Genomic DNA, 18205 nt, shown 5'->3' on the forward strand with positions numbered 1-18205 from the left:
CACTGACATGTAAGAAATCACGACTGGGCCGGGCGCAGTGGCTCACGCCTATAATCCCAGCACTTTGGGAGGCCAAATCGGGTGGATCACAAGGTCAAGAGATTGAGACCATCCTGGTCAACAAGGTGAAACCCCGTCTCTACTAAAAATACAAAAATTAGCTGGGCATGGTGGTGTGTGCCTATAATCCCAGCTACTCGGGAGGCTGAGGCAGGAAAATAGCTTGTACTCAGAAGGCGGAGGTTGCAGTGAGCCGAGATTGAGCCATTGCACTCCAGTCTGGGTAACAACAGCGAAACTCCGTCTCAAAAAAAAGAAAAAGAAAGAAATCATGACCACGGCTATGCCATGAGGAAGCCCAAGCTAGCCAAGTGAAGATGTCACTTAGAGAAAGAGATACTTGGCCAGCCCCCAACCTTCCAGCTCCAAGCCCAGGTAACAGTTGTATAAATAAAGGAGCCCTCAGTTGACTCTGGCCACCACCATCTGAGTGTATGCATGAGGAACTCCAAGTGAGAACTTCCCAGCTGAGCTCATCAACCCCCAAAATAATATTGTTTTAGTTACAACATACAGGAGTGGTTTGTAACACAGAATTAGTTAAGTGGAACCAATCTCTGTCCTCTGTGGACTGTACTGTTTTTCAGTATAGGGCTACTTTGTTTGTTGTGCTTAATGCTCACCCTTTGGTTTCTTCTGTATTCAATGAGGGCTTATAATAAACTGAGGAAAAAAATGTCTGTTTTCTCATCCTAATGGGGGAGACAAGACAATAAACAAAAGATGGAATAATTGCATACATTATACAGTGTGTTAGAGCGTAGTAGATTAGTCTGTTTTCACACTGCTGATAAAGACATGCCCAAGACTGGCCAATTTACAAAAGAAAGAGGTTTAATGGACTTACAGTTCCATGTGGCTGGGGAGGCCTCACAATCGTGGTTGAAGGCGAGGAGGAGCAAGTTACATCTTACATGGAAGGCAGCAGGCAAATAGAGAGTTTGCGCTGGGAAACTCCCATTTTTAAAACCATCAGATCTTGTGAGACTTATTTACTATCACAAGAACAGCACAGGAAAGACCTGCCCCCATGATTCAGTTATCTCCCACTAGGTCCCTCCCATAACACATGGTTATTATGGGAGCTATAAGATAATTTTGGGTGGGGACACAGCCAAACCATATCAGGTGGTAAATACTGCAGGGGTGGGAGGGGATATAGGGCAGGAAAGAGAAGACCAGGATGCCAGGGCAGGTGGAGGAAAGACAATGAAAAGACACAGGACTCACTGGGAAGATGACATCTGAGTGAACAAAGACTGGACAGAGGTGAAAAAGTTAGCCAATGGGAAGGAAAGGAAGACACAGCCAATGCAAGGTGCCAAGGGGGCTGTGAATGAAATGCTCAAGGGAGAGCAAGGCAGCCAGTATGGCTGGAGCCCAGTAGAAGAGGTGCAGCAAGAAGAGAAGAGGTCAAAGGTAGAAGGGAGCCAGCTATGTGCTTTCTGTGCTTTATGAGTCACTGTGAGGATGCAGGACTTTACTCTGAATGAAAAAGAGGAAACATGCAAAGTTGTGAACAGCAGGAGGGACATCATCTAGAAGGATCACTCCACCTACTGTGTTAAGAGTTGAAGGATGGCAAGTACTACAGCAATGAAATTAATGAGAGGTTAAGACATGTTAGGAATCCCTTATCTGAAATGCTTAGATGTTTCAGATTCCACATTTTTTTCAGATTTGGGCACATTTGCATTCTTGTCAGTTGAGCATCCCAAATCCAAGCATATGAAATCCAAAAAGCTCCAATGACCATATCCTTGGAGCTTGTGTCTGCACTCAAAATGTTTCACATTTTGGCACATTTTGGACTTTAGATCTTCAGATTTGGGATGCTCACTCTGCACAATAATTCAAGGGAATGATGATGGTGGCACAGATCTGACTGGCAGGAGTAGAGGTGATGAAAGGGAATCTGGATATTATTGGTGGAGTCAAAAAGGATTTCCCAATGGATTGTCTATAGAATGCAAAAGAAAGAGAGGGATTAAAGACAGGCTCAATGTCTTTTGGCTGAGCAGTTGGAAGGATGGAATTGCCATCAACTAAAAGGGGTTAAGACAAGGGTGGAACAGATTTGGGGACAAAGATCAGCAGTTTATTTTTAGATATGTGAAAATTGAGATGTCTATTAGACCTCCAAATGGAGATAATGAATAGACAGATGGATATATGAATTTCAGGATTAGAAGAAAGAACTGGAAGATAAATAAATAAACTTGGGAGTCTCTGGCACACAGAAGCTTTTTAAAGCCATAGGCAGGATAAAACCACTTCTGGAATGTGTAGATAAAGCAAAGCAATCCAATGCATAAGGGTCTCATTGTAGAGAGAGGTAAGTGCCCTAATAGAATATTCTTGTATCTCCTGACTCTACTTTGCTTGGAGGGTAAACTACAGACCAAAGAACAATCTCTCACTTTCTACATAATACTACCACTTGAATCAATCTTCATTTTGAACCCTTCATTCTTAAAGACTTCTATTTCCATACTGCTTTCCAAACTCTCTTACCACAATTGCTTGATATATTCCCAGTGCAACATATTTGCATGAAAATATGATCAAATCTCAAAAACATAGAGCGCATTACATGTGATACTGTAAAAGTCATCAATCCTATGGCATAGTCTGCAAATGCAAAATAGATTAAAAATGGACCTAATATGATAAAACTGACATATTTTCCTACATAATTATTTTGAATTTATTCTGTGTCATTTTGGTTTAAAAATTGAGCATGGAAAATTTCAAGTTAGATTGAAAAAATAAATTCTGGTTAGCTTTTTGATAATTATTATCTCTGTAAAATTTTTTATAAAAGGGACTGCTTACTGAGTTAGTATAATTTCCTTAAACAAAAAATTGATCTATAGAATTACTTGAACCCAGGAGGCAGAGGTTGCAATGAGCCAAGATCACACCACTGCACTCCAGCCTGGGCAACAGAGCAAGACTTCATCTCAAAAAAAAAAAAAATTATCTAATTTATCTCCTATTAATTGCCAATATTGCAAGGTCTCCTCAAGTAGGTGGCACAGTGAATTTCAGGCTAAACCTTTGAAATAAGTGTTTTTAAAGTGTGATTTACCAAAAAACTTGCACCAAGAACATCTAAGACACTTTTTTCAAGGGATCTTGCCCCTCAAGTGATCACCCTTTTTCCTATCCATTAACTAATACCTACATGACCTGTGTTCACAGCCTGTTCTCTGAGGTAACCACTCTCTCCTTGAGCAGATGCGATCTAGTTTTTATCTTTACTATTCTAATATTTACATAATCCTTGCATATTGCTTCAGAACTCATAAAGCATTCCAAACACATCATATCTTAGCTGGTATTAAAAAATACTTGCAAAGAGGTATATTTCCTGATTTTCTGATAAGGAAGCTGAGGCTGAGGTAGTGAGGGGTTTTCTCTGTAGGATACAGTGCGAAGTGACAGAATCCCAATTCCCACTTAGGTCATCCAAGGCAAGCTCAGTATTCATGACATCACATTATGGATCCCAACAAACAAAATTGCATTTTTAGATAACACTGGTAACCTACACCTTGGTTGTCAAATGTTACAGCCTTACTTCATGAATCACTTGCCAAGCATTTCCTGAGCATCCACTTGCTAGAATTTTGTTTCAGCTTAGCTTCCCACACTTTGGCTACTTCTGATTCTCATGACTGGGACTCATTCTCCTAAAGATATCTTTGACTCTTAATCTTCTCTCTGTATTTTTCATTTTGCTTTGACAGTCTTGTGGCTTCTCCAATAATCTCCCCAAACTAACAAATGTCATTTAACTGATGTTAAATAACAAATCTGTTGAAAGTATTTTCTATTTTTCTAGGGAGTTTATTTTTTAAACGTTAAATCTGTTCACACAACAATCTTACTTTACCTTAATAATTGCAAAGATAATACACTAATTATGCATTTGAATGAGAAAAATTTCAAGACAAATAATTCTATTCATTTGATTTCATATTCCAATATTTAAAAATCATTGCTATTTAAATGTAGCCAATAAATGCCTATTATTTTATTTGGCTTCATTTTTGTTTTTCAAAAGCATGCTCTTTAGGCCTCAATGTTCCATTTCTTTTAAAGCTTGAGAACATAGAGGAAGCATATTTTAAAGAGTTATACATGGTATGCACCATCAGATTTGGCCTTATCATGACACCAACTCATATCTGAGCATTAAAACTCACCAGTGGTTCTCTATTTTTGACCAGACGGATTATTTTTACTGAGTCTTCCTCATCATCAATATCTTCAGGCATAGGAGGCAACACAGGATCATAATTCTTCTGAGCCACAGTATCATGTACAGAGAGCAAAGCCTGTAACATCCAAAGGTTTACTTAAATATATATGTGTGTATAAATATATAAAATTTTAAACACATCGAACTATAAAGAAAATGAAAACAGCATTACAGTTTTGACACAGTAGTGGTAATAAGGCAATTACCACTTTTTTTTGGTAACAGGTGCCTCTTACAAATTGAATGGGAAATAGTACTTGTTCATAGAGCAGATGGTAGCTTTACTTAGCAGCCACCTCTGTCCCAAGTGTCACTAATCTATGTAAAGAATCAACATATGATCTCCTCTAACCTGTACATTCTCTGGTTTATCCTTATAGGGGTAGCAATTTAGAGCAAGAGTGCAGGGGATGTTACCTTTGGAGGAAGAAAGAACATGAGGACTAAAGATGCATTGTCAATGAGAGTCTGAGAATATTCTACATTTTTTTCTTTTCTATTATTTTTTTCTCCTATTAGCAGAAAACATAGCAATGATCACTAAGATGGATTCTTTTTTTCCCCTCATTTTAATTGTTTGTATAATTGCTGACTACTATGAGTATAAAAGAATAAAAGTAATTCTAGACCAAAAATGAGGAAAACACTGGAACTTTGACATGTCACTATTCACTATTTTAGATGAATGGGTTTTGGACTTTCAATGAACTTGACCCCTAATAAGCACAACTATTCATAAATTACTCAAGCCAAAAGCATAGAAATCATCCTTGAATCCTCTCCTTTTACTGATATTCTCAACATCCAATACATATACTTTTTTTTTTTTTTTTTTGAGATGGAGTTTCACTCATTACCCAGGCTGGAGTGCAATGGCACGATCTCAGCTCATCACAACCTCCGCCTCCTGGGTTCAGGCAATTCTCCTGCCTCAGCCTTCTGAGTAGCTCGGATTACAGGCACGCGCCACCATGCCCAGCTAATTTTTTGTATTTTTAGTAGAAACGGGGTTTCACCATGTTGCCAGGATGGTCTCAATCTCTTGACCTCATTTTTTTAGACACAAGGTCTTGCTCTGCTGTGCAGACTGCAGTTCAGTGGTGGTAACATAGCTCACTGCAACCTCAAACTCCTGGGTTCAAGCAATCCTACTTCCCCAGCTTCCTGAGTAGCCAGGATTACAAATGCATGCCCTGAAGTTCAGCTAATTTTTTTTATTTTCTGTATGAATGGGGTCTCACTATGCTGGTCTCGAACTCCTGGCCTCAAGCAATCCTCCCACTCAGCCTCCCAAAGCACTGGAATTACAGGCATGAGCCGCTGCACTTGGTCCATATCCTATTCAATGTACTATATACCTAAAAATTTTCTTTTCTTTACTCTAGATCAGAGATTGGTAAACTACAACATCTATTTTGTAAGTCAGGTTTTACTGGAACACAGCCATGCTCGTTCATTTATACATTGTCTATGGCTGCTACAAGGGCAAAGTTTAGTGGGTGGAACATCCACTTTTTATATAAAAAGTTAGCAGAAGTAATCCCAGCACTTTGGGAGGCCGAGGCAGAAAGATCACAAGGTCAGGAGATTGAAACCATCCTGGCTAACAAAGTGAAACCCCGTCTCTACTAAAAATACAAAAAATTAGCCAGGCATGGTGGCACATACCTATAGTCCCAGCTACTTGGGAGGCTAAGGTGGGAGAATCACTTGTACCCAGGAGGTGGAGGTTGCAATGAGCCAAGATTGCGCCACTGCACTCCAGCCTGGGTGACAGAGTGAGACTGTCTTAAAAAAAAAAAAAAAGCTAACAAGTCCCTGGTCTATATCATGGATGCATAATTTTTTGCCTGGAGCAGTAGTCTTTACATGGTCCAGCGGCATTCAACTCAGGCCCATTTTCAAGTCAACAATTCACAGTGTAGCCAGAGTGATTATTTCTAAAACAGAGATATAGACCAATGGAATAGAACAGAGGCCTTGGAGGCAACACAACATATCTACAACCATCTGATCTTTGACAAACCTGACAAAAATAAGCAATGGGGAAAGGATTCCCTGTTTAATAAATGGTGTTGGGAAAACTGGCTAGCTATGTGCAGAAAGCAGAAACTGGGCCCCTTCCTAACACCTTACACAAAAAATTAACTCCAGATGGATTAAAGACTTAAACATAAAACCTAACACCATAAAAACCCTAGAAGAAAATCTAGGCAAAACCATCCAGGACATAGGAGTAGGCAAGGACTTCATGAACAAAACACCAAACGCATTGGCAACAAAAGCCAAAATAGACAAACGGGACCTAATCAAACACCACAGCTTCTGCACGGCAAAAGACACAGTCACTAGAGTGAATTGGCAACCAACAGAATGGGAAAAAAATTTTGCAGTTTACCCATCTGACAAAGGGCTGATATCCAGAATTTACAAAGAAGTAAAACAGATTTACAAGAGAAAAACAAACAAGCCCATTCAAAAGTGGGCAAAGGATATGAACAGACACTTTACAAAAGAAGACATACATGAGGCCAACAAACATATGAAAAAATGCTCATCATCACTGGTCATTAGAGAAATGCAAATCAAAACTACATTGAGAAACCATCTCACGCCAGTAAGAATGGCGATCATTAAAAAATCTGGAGACAACAGATGCTAGAGAGGATGTGGAGAAATAGGAATGCTTTTACACTGCTGGTGGGAGTGTAAATTAGTTCAACCATTGTGGAAGACAGTGTGGCGATTCCTCAAGGACCTAGAAATAGAAATTCCATTTGACCCAGCAATCCCATTACTGGGTATATATCCAAAGGATCGTTCTACTATAAGGACGCATGCACATGAATGTTCATTGCAGCACTGTTACAATAGCAAAGACCTGGAACCAACCTAAATGCCCATCAATGATAGACTAGACAGGGAAAATGTGGCACATATACACCATGGAATATTATGCAGCCATCAAAAACAATGAGTTCATGTCCTTTGTAGGGACATGGATGAACCTGGAGACCATCATTCTCAGCAAACTGACACAAGAACAGAAAATGAAATGCCGCATGTTCTCACTCATAGGTGGGTGTTGAACAATGGGAACACAAGGACACAGGGAGGGGAACACTACACACTGGGGTCTGTTGGGGGGAAGAGGGGAGGGCGGTGGGGAGTAGGGAGTTGGGGAGAGATAGCATGGGGAGAGATGCCAAATATAGGTGAAGGGGAGGAAGGCAGCAAATCACACTGCCACGTGTGTACCTATGCAACTATCTTGCATGTTCTTCACATGTACCCCAAAACATAAAATGCAATAAAAAAAACATAACTAGCCCCTTAATAGCCATTGTAAAGTTGCCCATCAATCTTGGGATGAAGACCAAACTCTCCAGAATCTCCTAAAAGTCCTGCGTACTGCTCCAACTTTATCTTACATTGCCTCTTACTCATTCAACTTGAATAACTCTTTCTCATTGAGGTCTGGCCAAAACATCCTAGAAAAGCAGATCCCCTGGTGACTCGATCCCATAACACCTTGTTTTTTGCCTTTATACATGTCCATCATTTATAGTCATATGTACATTTTATGTTTATATCATAAATATTTGCTGTCTACTGAAACAGAAGCTCTAAAATGACAAATAGTATCTGTTTTTAATCAAATTTTTGAATTGACTATAACATATATACAAAAAGTACAAATCATAAATGTATAGTGTATAGTATAAAATTTCAAAAATGAATATGCCCCTATAAACATCCCCAAACAAGAAATACAACATTAACCAGACTCCAGTGGCCTCTCTTATGATCCTTCCTAGTCACCATGCTTTCTATACCCCTCAACGTATCAGTCTTTGCCTCTATTTGAAAATCATGGAATTACAAGTGTATATTCGTTTTTCCCTAATATTAAGTTAGCAGAATTCACCCACACTGTTACTGATGTTAGAAGTAATTCATTTTTCATTGTTATATAGTCTTCCAACATACAAATATCTCACAGTTTCTTTACCCATTATGCCTTTGAGGGGAATCTGGGTTGTTTTCGGTTCTTAGCTAGTATAATAATGCTGCCATAAACATTCCATATCTTTTGATGCACGTATATATATATGATGTTGGTTAAGTATTTTAAGAGTAGAATGATTGGGTCACGGGTTATATAATAGTACATTCAACATAAGTAGTTTTTCAATTACACTTCTACCAACAACATATGTGATTTCTAGCTGTCTAACATGATCCCAAACATTTTACATTGTTAGTTTAAATTTGGCCATTCTGAGTGTATAGTGGCATATTCTGCAGTTGAAATGTTCATTTGCCTTATAATGAATGAGACTGAAATCATTTAGTGTTTATTGGGCACGTGTGTCTCTTTGTGAGCTGCCTCCTCAAGATATTTGCATGTTTTTCTACTGCATCTGTCTTTTTCTTATTAATTTGTAAGAACTCTTTATCATATAATGGGCCCAAGTCTCTGTCAGTTATTTGTACTACGAATACATCCTCCCTTTTGGTAGCTTGTCCTTTCACTTTCCTTCTTGGTGATTTTTGTTCAATAAAGGATCCTCATTTTAATGAGCTTAATTTTTTTTTCCTTTGTGGTTCACGCTTTTTGTATCCTGTAACAGTTTCAAGGAGGAAAAAATAAACAAAATCAAGATGATAATATACCTGAGAGGGTAACAGCTGCAAAGTTGTGATAACTGATGAGAGAAAGACTCTAAAGGTTCAGAAAGCCCAATATACCCTTTAGGAACAAGGAAAAACAAAAAGAAACCTATGCTTAATAGGTCATAGCAGAACTGCAAAATGGCAAAGGCAAAGAGAAGATCTTAAAAGTACTCAGAGCACAAAAGACAGATCATCAGAAAGGAAAGAAGAAAATTGATTAGCAGCTGATTAACTGCAGCAGTAGACACCAGAAGACATTTCAAATACTTTCAAAGTGCTTAGAAAAAATAAAAGCCAGTCCAGATTTGTGCATCCAACAAAAGTATCTTTCAAGAAAGAGGATGAGGACCAAGATGAGGTTAACAGGAATCCACCTGAAGAAAACTAAAAACTCAAAGTAAATAAAAATAAAGGATAATAAAACAATAGTTTTCAAAGATGCTGGACATCAAGCAACAAAGGACAGAGATCACTGAGAGACAGGAAATAATGTGAGCCTATGATTGCCCCAGCATTACAGCCTAGAGTTTCCAGGCTGTGATGGGGAAAAAGAAACACAGGTAAACTCAGTGGTCTCTTTAAGTTGAGAAAAGAGAGCTAAGAATCCACGGAGGTAAAGTGACTAAAGTTCCCAGGGAAGACTATAGAAGAAGAAAGGGTGACAGATACAGAATTTGGGAGATCTAAAGGAGGTCTTCCTTAAGTTCTGAGCAAAGTTCTTAGCCTTAGCCATGGCATCATATAAGAAAAACACCAGAAAGGATTAGAGCAGTGGTTCTTAACTGAGGGCAATTGTACGCCCTTGGAGTCATTGGCAACATCTGGAGACTTTTTTTGATTGTCACAGTTTAAAGGATGTTACTGCCATCTACTGTATTGAGGCCAGGGATGCTCCTAAACATCTGATCATATACAAGACAGTTCCCTCGACCCCAGAAACAATTATCCAGCCCTTAAATGTCAATAGTTCTAAGGTTGAGAAACTCTGCATTACAAGGAATAATCCCTGAAGCTTGCAGAAGGCAGGAATAGTTCTTGTTCTTAACAGTTAGAAGGAAATGCCTCATAATTCACAGACACCGAGAAGAGTTGTTGGATGGGTATTGTCTCAATAATGGAAAAAATAAGCCCAAGATTTAATGCTGCTATGATCTCACCAAAAAAAAAAGGGCTTAAAAAAATAAGCCTTTGAAAGATCAAAATATTTCCAATAATTTAACTGTATAACAAAATAAAGCTCAAGAATATTATCCATAGCCAGGATCTTCAACCTCAAGCCACAGACCAGTATCCATTTATGACCTGTTAGGAACTGGGCTGCACAACAGGAAGTGTGTAGTGGCGAGTGAACAAAGCTTCATCTCTATTTACAGTTTTTTCCCATTGCTTGCATTACCACCTGAGCTCTGCCTCCTGTCAGAAAAGTGGAAGCATTAGATTCTCATAGGTGCATGAACCCTATTGTGAACTGAGTATGTGAGGATCTGGGTTACATGCTCCTTGTGAGAACTAATGCCTGATGATCTGTCACTGTCTCCCATCACCACTATATGGGATTGTCTAGTTGCACGAAAACAAGCTCAGGGTTCCTACTAATCCTACATGGTGGTGATTATGTAATAATAGAAATAAAGTACACAGTAAGTGTAATGCACTTGAATCATAGGAAATCACTCCCCAATCCCCATCTATAGAAAAACTGTCTTCTATGAAGTCAGTCCCTGGGGCCAAAAAGGTTGGAGAAGGCTGATATATAGAAACACAAAAATACCCAGCAAAATAAAACTCACAGTAACTGGTAGTCAATTGAGATAAAGCTCACAATGACTCAAAATTACTAGGTATGCAAAGAAAACAGAAAACACTGCTCATAATGAAGAACAAAAATAAAACAATGAGACAAAACCCTGAAATTGCACAGATAATAAAACTAGATAAAACCAAACCCTAAAATTACACAAAAAGCAGATAAGAAAATTAAAAGTTATTATTATAACTATATTTCACATGCTCAAAAATGTTAAAGACTAAACATGAGATATGGACTATATAAACATTACTCAAATCAAACTTGAGATGGAAATTACAAAATAAGAAAAAGGTTCACTGAATGAGATTAATATAGATACTGCAGAAGGAAAAGTAATCTTGGAGAGTAAGCAACATATGCTGTCCACTACAAAACACAAGAAGAAAATATACTGAGAAATTATGAGCAGGACTTAGTGATTTGGGGAACTACTTTAAATGGCCTAATACACATGTTAACTGGCATCTCCAAAGAAAGGGGGCAGTTGCTGAAAACTATTGAAAGAAATACGGCAGAAAGTCCAAATATGATGAAAAAAGTATAAACCTACATGTTCAAGAAGTTCAATCTCAAGCACAAACAAAAAACACCACCAAATTGCTTAAAACCAGAAGAAAATATTAAAATCATCCAAAGAAAAGAACACAATAATACATGTATAAAAGAATAAGCAATAAGAACAACAGCACACTTTTCTTTTTTTTAATTACATTTTATGTTTTGGGGTACATGTGAAGAACATGCAAGATAGTTGCATAGGTACACACGTGGCAGTGTGATTTGCTGCCTTCCTCCCCTTGATCTATATCTGGCATCTCTCCCCATGCTATCTCTCCCCAACTCCCCACCCCGCACTGTCCCTCCCCTCTTCCCCCCAACAGACCCCAGTGTAGTGCTCCCCTCCCTGTGTCCAGGTGTTCTCATTGTTCAACACCCACCTATGAGAACATGTGGTATTTCATTATCTGTTCTTGTGTCAGTTTGCTGAGAATGATGGTCTCTGGGTTCACCCATGTCCCTACAAAGGACATGAACTCATTGTTTTTGATGGCTGCATAATTTTCCATGGTGTATATGTGCCACATTTTCCCTGTCTAGTCTATCATCGATGGGCATTTAGGTTGGTTCCAGGTCTTTGCTATTGTAAACAGAACAGCACACTTTTCATCAGAAACAATGTGGGCCACAAAACAGTGAAGGAACATCTTGAAAATACTCAAAGGAAAATACTGATAACTTACAATTCTATACCCAGCAAAAATATCTTTTAGAAATGAAGGCGTATTGACTTTTTTAAAACATACGAAAGCTAAAAGAATTCATCACCAGTAGACTTACATTGTAATAAATGTCATAGAAAGTCTTTCAAACAGAAAGAAAATGTTGGTGAATGGAAATGTGGGTCCATACAGAGGAATAAAGAACACTAGGAATGCCTACTATCTGTGTATCTATGTAAACTATCTTGTACATAGTAAAATAGAGATAGCTAAATAAAATGTTTTTAATAAAGCAATTATGATCATTGACAAGCAATATTAAGAATATTGTTAAATATTTTTTCTCCTTAGCTTTGTTCCATGTCTGCATTCCAAAATAATTTCATAGGCATTCAGTTCATAATTTTTAATAGCCTTTGTTTCATGACTATTGTTAGACAGCAACATTTTTAATTTTAGACAACTAAAACAAATTTTGCATTCCATTACCCTGTTTTAACTGATGTGATTTTATTCTTTAATATACAGACTTTCCTTTCAAAAGGCATTACCTAAATGGAAATTGTGTTTCCATATGCCAGAACCACCAATCACAACTGATGGGTTTACCTGTTGCTCAGAAGAATCTGCAGGAAATTGAACACTAGCCTTGTAACTCATCAGGCTCACAAGCACTCACTGCACTGGACCCCCTGGAGTCAACTTTATGTTCTAAGTATCTGTCAGGTTCACAGAATTAAGTGTCTAGCTTATAAGGATGAGTAACATTGATTTATCCCTCCAAAAGGAAGCTTAACTTTTTCCTTCAGCTTATTTTAATGAAGCCTCATCCATCTTGCATGCTCAGGCAGTGAGTAATTTCTGTTAAGTGAATATTTGGAAGCTAAAAATCACAACAAATCTTCTTGTTTTATTGCCTTTTAAAAAATCTACCAAATTTTCCCTGACTTCCTAAGTTATAATGTCACATTCTAGAGATGATGTCATTTCATTGTTTTATCAAAAGTGAGCCCCTGGAATGATGACTCATTCAGGTTAATTTGCCTTTAACGTGGCAATTTGATGGCTGAAGTGGTTCTGATTTATTAATGACTGTCTTTGCTTTCCCTAGAAACAAAGTCTCTGTATAGAACAACATCCTTCCATCAATGCCCCTAAATGCTACCAACATTATTGCTTTTGCCTATTTCATTATTGCAGGAAGTATTCACATTCAATTAATTTAGTTAGGCCTTTGGCTACTTACTTTTACATTTTCAGACATCTATTGTTTCTTTTATACTGCATTTATTTTCCTGACCTGGATTTTGTAGACATTATTGACTAATAGGAATAATCTATTTTTTACAATGGCAATTGATTGATCAATTCATTCGGGGTATAATATTTCAATTTGTGACAGTTCTCAGGTGACACTGTTGTTACAGAATAACAAGTCATTTCCTATCAACTACTTGAGGGCAACAGGTTATATAAGAAAAGTGTTGGCATTTTTCTGAACAGAGAAGGATATTCCTAAAGAGTAAAATGAATAAAATTACAATCTTACAATATTATGAATTAAAGAATATGAAAGAAAAGTTTGAATGTCATATATATGTACAAAATTATCTTATATGAAGAGACAAAGAAGGCTATAATAAAATAAAAATCCCACCAAACATTTAATAACTTACATTGAATTCAGCTTACTGGGAATCCCAATGTTGCAAGCACAGTGTTATGTGCTAGAAACAAAGATAAGAAGACCTTCCTGTGCATCAGTAAGAAAGACGTACTAGACGTACTATGGCCGGGAGCGGTGGCTCAAGCCTGTAATCCCAGCACTTTGGGAGGCCGAGGCAGGTTGGATCACGAGTTCAACATATCGAGACCATCCTGGTCAACATGGTGAAACCCCATCTCTACTAAAAATACAAAAAATTAGCTGGGCATGGTGGTGCATGCCTGTAATCCCAGCTACTCAGGAGGCTGAGGCAGGAGAATTGCCTGAACCCAGGAGGCGGAGGTTGCAGTGAGCCGAGATCGCGCCATTGCACTCCAGCCTGGGTAACAAGAGTGAAACTCCGCCTCAAAAAAAAAAAAAAAAAGACTAGCCTGGCCAAAATGTGAAAACCCATCTCTACTAAAAATACAAAAATTAGCCAGGTGTGGTGGCAGGCACCTGTAATCCCAGCTACTTGGGAGGCTGAGGCAGGAGAATTGCTTGAACCCAGGAGACAGAGATTGCAGGGAGCTGAGATCCTGCCACTGTACTTCAGCCTGGGTGACACAGTGAGACTTAGATTCAAAAAAAAGAAAAAGAAAAACAGAATAATAAAGAGCCAATTCTTTTGAGAGATTAGACAATTAGTCATTTCTGCTATGTACAGCAAGAAACGAGAGAAAAAAATATGTATATTGATAGCACTGAGGAAAGGGACATAACTTCAGATAGAAACCAACAGATAAATTGAACACCATTCCAACATGGTTGAAATCTTAATAAAATGTGAAGTTTCCTCGGAAAAAATAAATAATGAAGTAATTCTAGAAGTGCTTAAAAGCTGGATTAAATCAATAACTACAGAAGAAATTGAAAGCACTATCAAAAAATTGTCCCCAGAGATGGCATTTGAACCAAAAAAAGGGTTGTATTAAAGCTTTCTGTACTATTTATAGCATTCCAACGTGTAATAAAACACAACATTTCTTTTTCAAAGGTCTCACAAGCCAAACGTAAAACCTAACAACAAAGTATAAAAAGATAACAGCACAACTTTGGTCTCAGGATGATTTTTTTAAATGCCAAAGTAATATATTATAAAATAATATGTAAAAGTCTTTTATCAAAAAGGCTTAATCCCAAGAATTTAATGTTTTATCAGTATAAATATCTGTACATTATTATTTAAGCTAACAACTAAAAAAGCTCCTATGATCACTTTGGTAAGTACCATAAAGGCATTTGATACAATTTAACATAATCCTGACTTATTTTTTTTTAAAAAATGACAGAACAAAACTTTGTAAAATATTCTATCAGAAATCAGCAACAAACACCATATTTATTAATACAGGAAGCACAGAAGTACCCCCATAAAGGTACAGAAAAACAAAGGCATATAGTTATTTACAAGTTCTGAGCATTTTTTCCCACAAGTCATATCAAGGCAATAAGATTAGTGGGGAAATGATCTATAATTACTAAAAAGGAAAAGATTTTAAAAAAATCTTTGTAACATAACATTGAAAATTAAAAGATATGAGATACTTTGGTATGGTATATAAAATAAGTATTATGGAAATTAACATGTTTACTGTATAGAAACAACATACTTGTTAGAAAATAATAAATATTATACATGGGGGAACATTAATTTATACATATTATTAAATTATACAAAATTAATTTATACATGTGTGAATACATATAAACATATGTGTATGTGCACACACATGTACACATCAGGCCTGGGAATAGACTTAGCAGAAAATATTCCAAGCTTACACAGGGAACAATTTGACCTAAATAAATAAATTGCAGTGTTCTTTGATTTGAAATTCAATTGCATCCCAATGGGGTTCTTCAATGACATGAAAAGAGAATTCCCAATTTCTTCTGGAAAAATACATTTGCAAGAATAATGATAGGAATTTGGCCTTAGCAAGTATCACGCTGTAATTACTAAAACAACAAGATAACTAAATTAATAGCAATCAAACCAAGAGTTCAAAACAGATTCAGATGTATAACAAAGATGAATCAAACTGTGAGAAAATTGCTATCCACTTGAATAAAAAACACTAGAACCACATCTTATACCATACAACAAAGTAGCATACAGATTATTTCAAACTTTAAAAAATCAATTTTTTTAAAAGCCAAAAGAATAGGAAAGACAATTTTAATAAACTTGTCATGAAGAATGTCAGTCCTTTCTAAGCTAGCTCGGTGCCCAGAAGTCATAAAGAAAAATGCCAAATTCTACTACATAAAAGTACATATTTCTACACAGTCTTAGAAAATACAAGTAAGATTAAAAGAAAGTAACTAAAGAGAAATACACATATATATATATATATATTCTTTTATCACTCACAATGCATTAGGAAAAACAAAATTTTTACTACCCATTATTTAATCATACAGTACTCACTGAAAGCTTGCTATACATCTGCAATTTTTATTTCCTACTTTCATGTAGCTTATATTCTAATGGTGATCAAATAGCAAAGCTAAAAGAGAATATTAGTTGAGGCTGTGCACGGTGGCTCATGCCTGTAATCCAAGCAATTTGGGAAGACGAGGAGAGTGGATCACTTGAGGCCAGGAGTTTGACATGGCAAAACCCCGACTCTACAAAAAATACAAACACAGGAAAACCCTGACTCTACAAAAAATACAAAAATTAGCCAGGTGTGGTGGCACCCACCTCTAGTCCCAGCTAGTTGGGAGGTTGAGTGAGGAGAATTGCTTGAACCCAGGAGGCAGAGGTTATAGTGAGCTGAGATTGTGCCACTGAACTCCAACCTGGGTGACAGAGCAAGACTCTGTCTCAAAAAAAAAAAAAATATTAGTTGAAAAGAGCTTATGCAATTAATTGCATATAAATTTGCAACTGCATAGGGAAACAGGCCTTCTCATGCACTATACTGTAGGTGCTCGAGAAGATCTGTCTTAACAACAAACTGGCAATAATGATCAAAACTGTAAAATGCCCAAATGTGATGTATGTCCCAATAATGTACTGTCCTCATTAAAATATATTTTGACAAAATATTCCATAAATTCTCTAATATATAAAAGATGTGCATCATAGTATTATTTACATAGCAGAAAAACAGAAATAACAAAGATGCATCTGCAAGGATTAAGTTAAATAGATCATTTTGTTGACACAAAGAGAAGGTTACAAAATCCCAAAAATATTAAAAGCAAAAAAAAAAAAATCACAGTAAGTAATACATTCTATGATGCCATAGAATATACTGGAGGGAAAATCACATTTAATATTTATATATACAGAAAACGTTGAAAGGTAATGCAGCCAGCCAATAGCAGCTATCCCTAGAGGTATATGAACATATAATTCACAGAAGAAATAAAAACATATAGGCATAGGAAAAGATATTCATCCTCACTAATAAAGTAATGAGAATAGGGGCTTCTATATTCTTTATAATTTGAAGGAAAAATACAATTATCTCTGTTTCCTTTTAAGTCTTCATCAAGTCACTTTGTAAAAAGTAAAATAAAGTGAATGTAATAAGTTTTCACATCTTATTAAGGACAAATATCATAAATCATATATATTAATAAATGATTCCTTCTAACCTCACTTATGAATTTTAAAATATTGTTTCCTTTATGGGTGCATGTTTGTGTTTGTATGTATGTATTACTGTTTTTTTTTTTTTTGGTTCAAATGCTTTTCTATTCATTATCATGTAACTTTCAAATTTTCTTCTAATATATATTTTTTCAATTAAGAATATTCTTATGGCTCAACTTTTTACAATTAAATTTTTAATCTATTTGGAGTTCACTCTAGTGGCAAATTTTCTTATTTTTTTTCCCCCAACTATTAGTTATTCCAAGACCATGTATTGAAGTTGTCCCTCAAGCTGCCCATCCCCCATGCTTCCTCTCACCTATCCCACACTCTTTCCTTATGACCTCAATCGTGTTCTTTTTAATTTTTTTTTTCATCCAGGATCTCAGCTTAGCAACCTCCATCTCCTAGGTTCAAGTGATTCTCCTGCCTCAGCCTCCCTAGTAGCTGGGATTACAGGTGCCTGCCACCATGCCTGGCTAATTTTTGTGCCTTTAGTAGAGAAGGGGGTTTCACCATCTTGGCCAGTCTGATCTCGAACTCCTGACCTCAGGTGATCAGCCTGCCTCGGCCTCCCAAAATGCTAGTGTTCTATCTGAATTATTTCTACAGGCTCACACTGGCCTTCCTTTATTCAGTATTGCATTCCTCCCATTCTACACCACCCAGTGCCTCAAAAGCCTGTTCCGTATACTACATATGGAGTGATGTATCACTTCCTGGTTCAAATCCTTTCAATGGCTTCCCACTTTTTAAGAAGCTCATAATTTCAGGGGTGGCTATATAATTTATCACCCAAATAGGGAAACAGTTGAAAGTGGGAGAAAGGCTATCACTAATCATGCTGGAACTGCAA

The 18205-nt window shown here is 37.0% G+C and overlaps 1 protein-coding gene across 8 annotated transcripts in view; it reads right to left on the bottom strand.

Moving 5' to 3' along the window:
• MPP7 (MAGUK p55 scaffold protein 7) overlaps positions 1-18205 on the bottom strand; it is a 255825-nt gene that overhangs the window by 72782 nt on the left and 164838 nt on the right. For all 8 annotated transcript variants that reach the window (XM_078329683.1, XM_078329681.1, XM_078329680.1 and 5 more), the window contains one exon: positions 4272-4403. In XM_078329683.1, the coding sequence (XP_078185809.1) occupies positions 4272-4343 (72 nt within the window). In that variant the 5' untranslated portion in view covers positions 4344-4403. The remainder of the gene's footprint in view (positions 1-4271; positions 4404-18205) is intronic.

Source organism: Callithrix jacchus, chromosome 7 (genome assembly GCF_049354715.1).
Source record: "Callithrix jacchus isolate 240 chromosome 7, calJac240_pri, whole genome shotgun sequence".
Lineage (NCBI taxonomy): Eukaryota > Metazoa > Chordata > Mammalia > Primates > Cebidae > Callithrix > Callithrix jacchus.